This window comes from Limanda limanda, chromosome 13 (genome assembly GCF_963576545.1).
Source record: "Limanda limanda chromosome 13, fLimLim1.1, whole genome shotgun sequence".
Lineage (NCBI taxonomy): Eukaryota > Metazoa > Chordata > Actinopteri > Pleuronectiformes > Pleuronectidae > Limanda > Limanda limanda.
Window position 1 is genome coordinate 20,098,565 of NC_083648.1, and position 9,519 is coordinate 20,108,083.

At 45.4% G+C, this 9,519-nt stretch overlaps 1 protein-coding gene across 1 annotated transcript; it reads right to left on the reverse strand.

The window, feature by feature from the left end:
* Positions 1-609: 609 nt before the first annotated feature.
* On the reverse strand, positions 610-8,936 carry LOC133018660 (leukocyte cell-derived chemotaxin 1-like). The gene is made up of 7 exons (XM_061085076.1): positions 8,865-8,936; positions 8,562-8,702; positions 7,066-7,206; positions 6,244-6,357; positions 3,031-3,181; positions 1,827-1,942; positions 610-834 (listed from the first exon to the last, which is right to left on the reverse strand). Exons 1-7 carry the CDS (start codon positions 8,934-8,936, stop codon positions 610-612), a joined length of 960 nt encoding a protein of 319 aa, XP_060941059.1.
* Positions 8,937-9,519: the final 583 nt, after the last annotated feature.

The window sequence follows — 9,519 nt, forward strand, 5'->3', positions numbered from 1 at the left end:
TATTGCACGTTGAGTCAGCTCCTTCAGGTCAACACACATCGAGATGAGTTTGTGAGAGCGCGTACAGTTCATCGTTTTCATGAGCTAAAAATCACAGCAGTTAAAAAATAATACCAGAGTGATGAAAAGCAAAACTAACAACAGACGCTAATTAAGCCGGCCGACTGCTACTGAACAAAACTACGGGTCCCTATACATTTATTTACATCAGAAAGCAAAGGATGAAAGAAGAGGGCAGCTCTATGAAAACAATCTCTCCTGCTCTACCTACAGATACATGTCGTGCTGCTGTGCACATGATTCAGTGAAAACAGATCCGCTGTACGTCCTCTCCACAGCTCCAGGATCTTCCTGGAAAGCAGGTCTGTTATTTTAATAAGAGAAGCTGTGCAGTGCTCAGCGACTGCAAACCTTTATATGTGAGATCCCGCTGTCCTAGATTCTGTTCCATGCATTTATAATGTGTGGGCACGGCTACTGATGCTGCTCACTTTTCTACCAAATCTGCTCCTGACCAACAGGTATGTAAAGGAAATGAGAAGCAAAACTTTTTCCCCTCCATCCCTTCCCTCCCTACTTTCTTCAATCCTCGACTCAGGTGGGGGTTGTCTACACGAGCCCCAGGATGCGGGCCACCCACCAGTTGCAGGGCATGATGACCCTGCAGGCCACCCGGCACCCTCTGTAGTGGTAGGGCCACGGGTGGTAGCCTCCCAGCGGCTCGCAGATCCTCTGGCAGTGGGTGTAGCCGCGGCGGCACTCGGCGCAGCACACGCCCTCGTGGTCCAGCATGGGGTCGATGTTCATGTTGCCCGCCTCGCTCTCCAGAGCTCTCTGAAAGAAAGGAGACACACACACAAGGGAGGTCAAGGGTCACACGGTGTTAGCGTGTCAGGGGATAGCCGACGTCTTCAGCGGGCGGAGGAAGCTCATTTCGAACCAATTTAGATTTTCCGACAGGCGGGAGGAGGAGGAGGAGGAGGAGGAGGGGATGATGTCAGTGATGCCGCAAACTAAAAACACACCTCTTCAGACTATACCTTAAATACAAAATGTAAAAAATTCCTAACAATTTTTGAAACTAACAATTTAGTAGCACTTAAATGGCACTTACTTATAGCATTTTGTAGTTTTGCTTTATTTTTGAAGAATTTATACTTTCTTGATTCTTGTTGCTCTTGGTTTGTTCCCTCGGAGTTGAATGCACTGATTGTAAGTCGCTTTGGATAAAAGAGTCAGCTAAATGTAATGTAATGTCAGACGTGGGTTTTTTGTTGTCAAATATTTTTCTTTTTCTACATAGTGTTCGCCGTCGTCCCCCCCTCTGTGGCTGTCAGGAGCATGTTGCATGTTGGGGGATGCTCAGAGTGTGTAGGGATTAGTGAGAGTGGGGCCCAACATAGGGGGTGAGGGTGGAGGGTGGAGGGTGTGTATGTATGGGAGTCTCTGTGTGTGTTGTGTGTGCACATGTGTGTGTGCGCCCAGCAGGGCAGAAGGGCAACAGCAGAGGGGGGGGGGGGATGTTGTGGAATTATTCATACCGTCTCACTGCTGAAAGGAAAGCTTTGGACAGCCTCACACAGCAAATCGCATGCACAGAAAAAACACACCCACGCATACACTCAGATTTGCAGAGACAACCCGGGCCTCTCCGCCGTGACCCCGGCATCTGCTGCCGCCTGCACAGCTGTGAGGAGCTCTCCCCGGCCGCGGCGCTCTCAGGTGTCCCTCAGATCCGATCGGACAGTTGTGAACACTAACACTGCCACTGACGCAGACGACAGAGGGAGAAGTAGAAGTGCGAGTTCCTGTTCGGTGTGACTCACCTGGTAAGGGTTCTCTGGGTTTAACTCGGCCTCCACGTCCTCCTCCTCCTTGTCCGCCGCGGCCCCGGCTGTCTGGCGGCGGCGGCGCAGGGCGGCTCTCCTCCTCCTCTGTCCGCCTGCACACACATCACACTCTCACTATCTGACAGCAGCGCGAATTTAGGAGCCGAGTGGCACTAATGTGGCCTCCGCTCCTGATTGCACAGTCGTTTCTCAGACGGATTTATTTTGAAGTCGTCAGATGAAGTAGAATAAAAAAAATTGTGTTTGGAGAACTTCTGACCTCCCAGCATGCTCAGCAGTGTACAGTCGACGGCTCAGACACTTCAAAAGGATCTTTTCTTTTTAGCTTGTTTTTCTTTCCGATGCTTGAACAATAGCAATGTTAAATGGAAATGCTCAACACCGTTTGACCCACATCCTCTTTGTTTATTACAGAGCCTGAAAATTGAGTGTTTCACTTTTATGGTTGCAAAGGGGCAGAAAGTTTGCGGTAAATTTCCAGAAACTTTCCAGAAACTTTCCATGGGAAGTTTAGCTCGGGAATTTTGGGAACTTTGAAAAAAAAAAAAAAACTACGCAAATTAAACGCTGAGCAACAAAAACATCATTCAAAACTCTATTTTAAAGATGTATGGAATGCAGAACATGCTCCACGTTGAATTTCAACCCTCCACTCTGCATTCTTCCATCACATGCACAGATAATTCCCAGTATCCTGCACACTATGCAGCAGGGCTATTGAGGCCTGCTGTAGTGGGTAAGTTTCGATGATATTACTGGGGAAATATATTATTTTACAGAATAATGCCACGTGCACTATCTCATGTGTGGAGGCATTTAAACCCAATAAAATGTAGAAGGAAAGGCTGTGTACATTTTCAAATACTGTGCAAAGACCTATGTTTAGAATGACACAACGATGCAGAAGCATATAGTCAAGTGCCCAAGGTTTCCTCAGGGCTCAAATCAGCCTATGACAAAAAAAAGTTTATATTTATGTCTTTATATGACAAGGTAAATACAGTTAGTATAAATTACCCACAACATTTCCAGTTTATTCCCGTTAATTCCCGTATATTCCCGTTAATTCCCGTTAAGTCCCGTTAATTCCTGTTAATTCCCATGGGAAGTTTCCAACTTTGAATATTCCCGGAATTTTTCAACCCTATTAAATTTTCTGATTTGTATTTTCACAACTTACTGGTGGAGTAGGTGGGGCGGAGCCAGAAGATGGGCAGGTCTCCGCACAGGTCCTTGATCTTGTTGCTGAGGAAGGCGGAGTCAGAGAGGGGCGTGTCCGCCGCCACCCAGATCAGATCGTCCTCAAACTTGGCCGGCATCACCTCGTCCTCCTTCAAAGAGGGAAAAATGTGAGAAGGGAAAAAAACACACATCCCTTGAAGGCATAATATCAAGGTTGATGATGTATCTTGTTACCAGCCCCCCCCCCCTTTAAACAGCCCACACTCCTCACACTCAAATCTAATCTGCATTAACGCTGCACCGTTAATGCTCCTTATAACAACATAAAACCAAGCAGTAAAAAGGAAGCCCAGGAGGCTTTAGTATACAGATCCTCCTTGCATCAACATTTAGCTGCACACACACAGTGTCAGGACTCATCAGCAGCGGAAGGGGGGGGGTGGGAGATGCCCTGGATGTACAGGTTTCTGCAGATAAACTAATGAGGTGTCCGGAGGGGAGACTGTGTAAACATATGTCCTCTGTATCCACAGCCTGCAGGTACGGGTGGTGGGGGGGGATTCTGTGGGGGATGATTTGGCCCAGAGGCGTTTGTTCCTGAGGGTTCTGCACTGCAGTCGCCACACACATGTTTAGGGAATGTTCTCCTCCAACCGTTCTGAAATGCTGCTGCTTCTGTTTTTTTTTCTTTTCCAGCTCAAATGATTTGCTGGAGGGAAAAATAAAAGCGGGGGTCCTTCTCCACTGGCTGACAGATAAGAGTTTATCTGACCCACTCTCTGTGGATGGGGACCGATGTGCGCTGTGTGTGTGTGTGCCCGTGTGTGGTTATCTAACCCAGATTTGCCATCACTCTAAATTATAGCAAATGACCAGCCTGCAGCAACCATTATAACAACATCTCCCTGTCTCCTCTCTCTCTCTCTCTCTCTCTCGCTCACACACACAAACACACAAATGGGAACCAAACGATCATTTATGAGGCAAAAAGAGACAACAACACACAAACACACAGAGAAAAGCACAGACGTGAAATAAATGATCGTTTACGAGACAGAGGCAATAACAGCAGCCCTGCATCATAATTAATTGTGTGTGTGTGAGTGTGTGCGTGAGCTTGTGTATGTGTGTGAGTGTGTGAGTGTGTGTGTGAGTGTGTGAGTGAGTGTCAGTGTTTATGCATTCATGAGGGTAATTCCGGCGATGTGGATTTATGTGGATGCGAGGCTTATGCAGAACTAAATGATTTTAATTATCAGACTGCCTCAACTGAACAATCACAGGCGTTTGTGAGTTGTGATTGCAATCCAGACACATATGGCCCCGTACTCACTGTGTGTGTGTGTGTGTGTGTGTGTGTGTGTGTCTGTTGTGTGTTTGTGCACGCGTGCGTGTTCTGTTAAGTGATGGGAACCCACACATGGAAATCAAATCACCTATGTGTCCTTGGTTTATCATTGGTTTGGGTGATTCATGCTAACGCCACAGCTTACGTTAGTAATATATCAGAGGTGAGGATTTGTAGTTTATATCTAAAGCTCAGCAGAGAACTGACTCTGCATTAATACAACTAATAGTGTTTATAATGGATATATTTGATAAGTTAGAACAGCTAGCTTTAGTAATGGGCTGATTTAAGAATTGCCTCATTAATCAGCTATACGTGATTTTTTTTTTCAGACATTTGGGTTGCCAGATTTGAGATATCTTGTCATGTATAATTTGTATTATGTTTTGCACAAATGGCTCGTGGTTAGAAATAGAGTCCGACTGAAATGGAAGGGTTGGGGACGAGGAGAAACATTTAATATATTAGCAATTATTTGTAGCGTTTATGATTTGTTTTGTTTCTCTTCTCCTCTGTCTGTCGTCACAACATTTGTACGTAGCATCTTTTATATGGATTGACTTTAGATTAATGTATTTTAATTCCTCTAACCATTTTTTTCTTCAGTATTTTCACTAACATAAGCTCACATTTATCGTCAGAGGCAATGGTTTGGTAAGTGATCAAGTCATTCCTAACGAGTGCAGTTGTCAGTGTTTGTAATTCATGAATAAAAAGCTCTTCCACCGCAGTAATCCATCACCTGTGCAGTTGTGTGCAGCTCTCCTCCTGAAGGTAAGTGGTCAAATTGTCACTTAATCCACTCCAATTATTCAAAGAGTTGAATAACTGAGTGGAGATGCAGTAACTGTCACTGGAAGCATGCTACAGCTCTACAGTACAGGGTTATCCTCTTAGGTTAACATGCCTGTTATCACGGTTCATCCTGGGGAGACCATGAACATAGAATAATATGTGCCAATCCATCCGATATAGATGTTGAGATAATTCGCTGAACAAGTAGAAATTTAGACCTGATGCCAGGAAAAGAAGTCGCGGAATCTGCTTAATAAGAAGGATTCACCTTTTGGGGATCATGAGTATCTTGCAATTCATCCAATAGGTGTTCAAATACAGAAATTCAATCTGCACCAAAGTAGCCGACCAATTAAAGTGACGTTGCTAAACCTAGAGTGGTGCTGCTTGCATTTCAAACACCGACCAGAGTTTCTACCTTTTCAAGGCTGATTACTCGTCTTAAAGAAGTAAATAGGCTTTTTCCCGAATATTCGATCCTTATAACTCACTTGAAAAGTATTTAGTGTTAGACAGTGATACCGAACAGTCCATCTTTATTTGAAAAGATTCTAGTGAATTGTCCAGCTTTAGCTTTGAACATCAGATTGAATGATGCTGGATGTTTATGGTGTAATTACTTGAAAAATAGTTTTCAAAGAGTTAAACACTCCGACCTGTGTCTTTCCTTTTCCACTGCAGGAGCACACACAAGTCTGCACTGTCATTGGTTCTGCTGATGTTGACACTGTTCTCCACCCACTTTGGGGCCAGGCTCCTGGAGCTAAATATAGGACGGTCTCAGGAGGTGAAGCTGAATCCTGGAACATTCAACCTCTGGCAAAATGATTGGTCAAACTCATGTGTCATCACATCAATAATGAGGATTGTAACAGTGAAGAAACTCCAAAAAACTGCTAGATGCCAAATTGTCAAATACAGTTCTAGACCTTCACTTGATTTGTAAAAGCTCGGGTTCTGGTAAGCTCCAGTTTAGGAGTTTCCACATTTCTATAGTAAGAAAGAGCCTTTGATAAATTCTCAACTTCAAGAGATCCCACTTTCTCAGAAAAGACTGGACCAACCCACCAGGTTGAACGTCATGGTTTCCTTGTTGAGAGTCTCCACGTCGGGCAGACGAGCCTTCACCTGGGTCTTGATGTAGCACTTCTCTCCTCCTGAGAAGCGAATCCCTGTGATGCCCTGGAGTCGTGAGAGAGGAGAGGGCACAAACCAGAAGCTGGAATTCATAACTCGTCAACAGAGATTGTTGTGTTGTCGTCTGCAGGCGTCTGGGACAACACATCTGCACATTGAATGCAACATCACAGCCAAACATCTGCAAACATGATTTAGATTAAACATCTTGGGGATGGTGTAGCTTAGCACTGTATTCAAGATTTCAAATGACACTCATGGGGACGGTTTGATTAAAGGTCAGAATTAAACATTTTAAGAGGTCAAAACTGCTGCTTCGCTAGTTTGATTGGCCTGATTTGGACCGTTTTAATTAAAGGTCAAAAACCACCAGTCCGAGTTTAATGGAAAGTGGAGTGACGATGCATATTGACACCTACTGGTCCACAGGGGGACAACATGTCCACTAGTTATGTGTTTGTCCACTGCTGCAATGAGCCAGTCTCCCCACCAGGGTCTTTAAAGTTTCAACAAATCCTATCTCTTCCTCTCCAGATTGCTCATAAGGAGAAACTGCAGATGTTCAGCTGGATGACTCTGCTTTGCTTATTCCTCTGGACATTATTAGGGCCCTAGCACTGACATCAAAGGTCAGGTGAGGCCCTATTGAAATTGTAAGGATTATTATTATTATTCAGGCAAATGAATTGGCTTTTTGAGGGCTTTACCAATTTTCATTATCAATATTTTTTAATTGTTTCCATTTCAACTCACAATCTCAAAGTCGTGGACCTCCACGGCCTCCTCCGCCCCGCTGCTGGTGCTGAATCTCTCCATGTTGTTGGCCGTGTCGATTTCCATTGAACCCTCCTCCACTTTGCCATTGATGCTCATGCTGTAGTGGACATTGTAGACCTGAGCACACACACACACACACACACACACACACACACAGTTTCAGACTGGCATGTAAGGTATGAGAGTCCCGAGAGTCACCCCACCCCCCCCAAACAGCCCTCTCCCTTTCATTCTCCCTCTGTCCAATCTTACCCATGACTTCTCCTCGCAAACCTCTCCTCTCTCAATTTTCTCCTTCAGACACACACATTCACTCACGCCTGTTTAGGAGAACACAAACCTTTACACCTCTGGGTGATGAGGACTCTTCTGCAGAGCCTCTTCATCACGTCTTAATAACATTTTCAACCTTCATAATAGGAAAAAAAAACAGAAAGCTGGATTTTCCCCTCTCGTCTCCTACACCTCTTGCCCCTGGAGCATCAGCCGGACCAGAGAGGGCCCCCCCCCCAACCCCACCCCCACACTCACCCCTCTCCTCCCACCCACAACCCTCACACACACACACACACACACACACACACACACATACACACCACATACACACAAGGACTCCATTCACCAGGCTTTACCTCGGACAGTATGAAAAGAGAGTTTAATTTACATTTTGCTGTTTGCCTACACTGCAAGAAAAAATCTCTCTTAAAGAGCGGCTCCAGTCTGCTGGGCATTTTTAATTCACACTAGTTGGAAAAAATCCACCAGCGACGACATAATTTCACTTGTTTCCAATTCAAAAGAGCTTGTTTGAACAATTTCTTCCCTCAAGTGACATGATTTTTTATTGGATGGGAGTACGCATGAGAGCCGTTTGCTTCTGTGGCGGCTCCCTCTTGTTTCAGAGAAGTTTTGAAAGGAGAGAAAACTGCATAGGGGGGGAAAAAAGGGAATTATCCAGCAGATCAGACCGACTTTGATTTGATTTTCGATCGAAAGCCTTGAGGGAGTATATAGCCTGTAAAAACCACTGGGGTGGTGACATGAGCTGAAACTTGTTTCACTTTATGGAAAGGCAAAGTAAGAAAAATCCAACTATTAAGGCTTTCTGAAAACTCACATAAATTTACAATAACATGGTTCAACTTGGTACAACTTGTTAAATCATGTAAGTTGTCCTGATTTAAACTAATGTGCACAAGAACTGTCCTCTGCATGTGGAAAAGTGCATCTTCATAAACCATGGTCTGTTTTTTTATGTGAAGATCTATGCAACTTAAATGATAGGCTACAGTAGAGGATGAAATAAAGACAAGAAAAGCACAATTAGGACAAGATAAAGTTAAAAAATGCGTTTTGTCAGTCAAACCCACATTCAGTCAAACTAAGAATTTCAACACCTTCCCTCTTCTCTGACCTTCCTCCCTCTATGGTTGACCTTCAAAGTAGGATTTATAATAAAATATCATCCTTACGTGTTTCTCATTGTTGTTCCAGAAGTAAAAAGCTCCCACTGCCCCGAGCAGAAGCAGCAGGGCTCCGGCGATGAGCACCGCGACCCCGGCCTTCAGCAGGCGGCCGGTGGCGGCGGGCTTCATCGCCACGGCGGAGTAGGCCTGCGCGGTGAAAACAGAGAAAACTCCAAAGTGACAACACTGCCGTAAAGGAGAGAAGCTTTCTGACCAACTCTATCTATGATACTGAACCTGACACAGTTTATGTAACTTTGTTTGAAAGGTCATGAAATAGATATACAGCCTGATCCCAGCGACACTCACCGGAGGCATGAACTGCTGCAGGTCCTCCGGTCCCGCTGAGGCGATCGGTACTTTCTCTGAGCTCCCGGCCATGACTGGAGCCGAACACCTGAGGAGCCCCGACTCCATTCACTCCTCCCCCCCCCCCCCCCTCTCCCTCCCTCTCGCACCCTCCCTCTCTTCCTGAGGAGGAGGAGGAGGAGGAGGATGGTCACTGCAGGTTTTTGCCTTTACGCTCTCCTACACTATAGAACTGTGCGTAACCTTGACAACTTTTGTGCATCTGAATAAAAGTCAGGGGAAATCTGACACCTTCAGCGGACGATCAGCACATTAAAGATATAAAACAGTTTTGCTTTCCCACACTCTTTCTCTCTGAAGACCACGTGTTGGCTGCTCACGATTCTGACCCCTGCTGTGATCCTCCGAGTGTTCATATCAATAACTTTTATATGACGAGCCTCTGTGGGTGGACCGAGATGAATTCATCAACATTTAGGAGATGATGGAGGAAGGGAGAGGGTGAGGTTGTCTCCTCGAATCACCCTCCCACACCCCCTCCCTCCCTCCCTCCTCCACAGACTCCTACAGGTCAGAGGGGACTCCTGGCGGAATGTCGCACGCTTTCTCCATCCTACAGACAGTGTGTTAACATGACCGTGTGCAAAAAAACGAG

Excerpts from the sequence above, each read along its gene's own strand:
- LOC133018660 (XM_061085076.1), bottom strand. The coding sequence starts at position 8,936 with ATGGCCGGGAGCTCAGAGAAAGTACCGATCGCCTCAGCGGGACCGGAG. Across the intron at positions 8,703-8,864 it reads TGCAGCAGTTCATGCCTCCG|GCCTACTCCGCCGTGGCGAT; the intron begins GTGAGTGTCGCT and ends TTCACCGCGCAG. Across the intron at positions 3,182-6,243 it reads AAACCATGACGTTCAACCTG|GAGGACGAGGTGATGCCGGC; the intron begins GTGGGTTGGTCC and ends CCCTCTTTGAAG.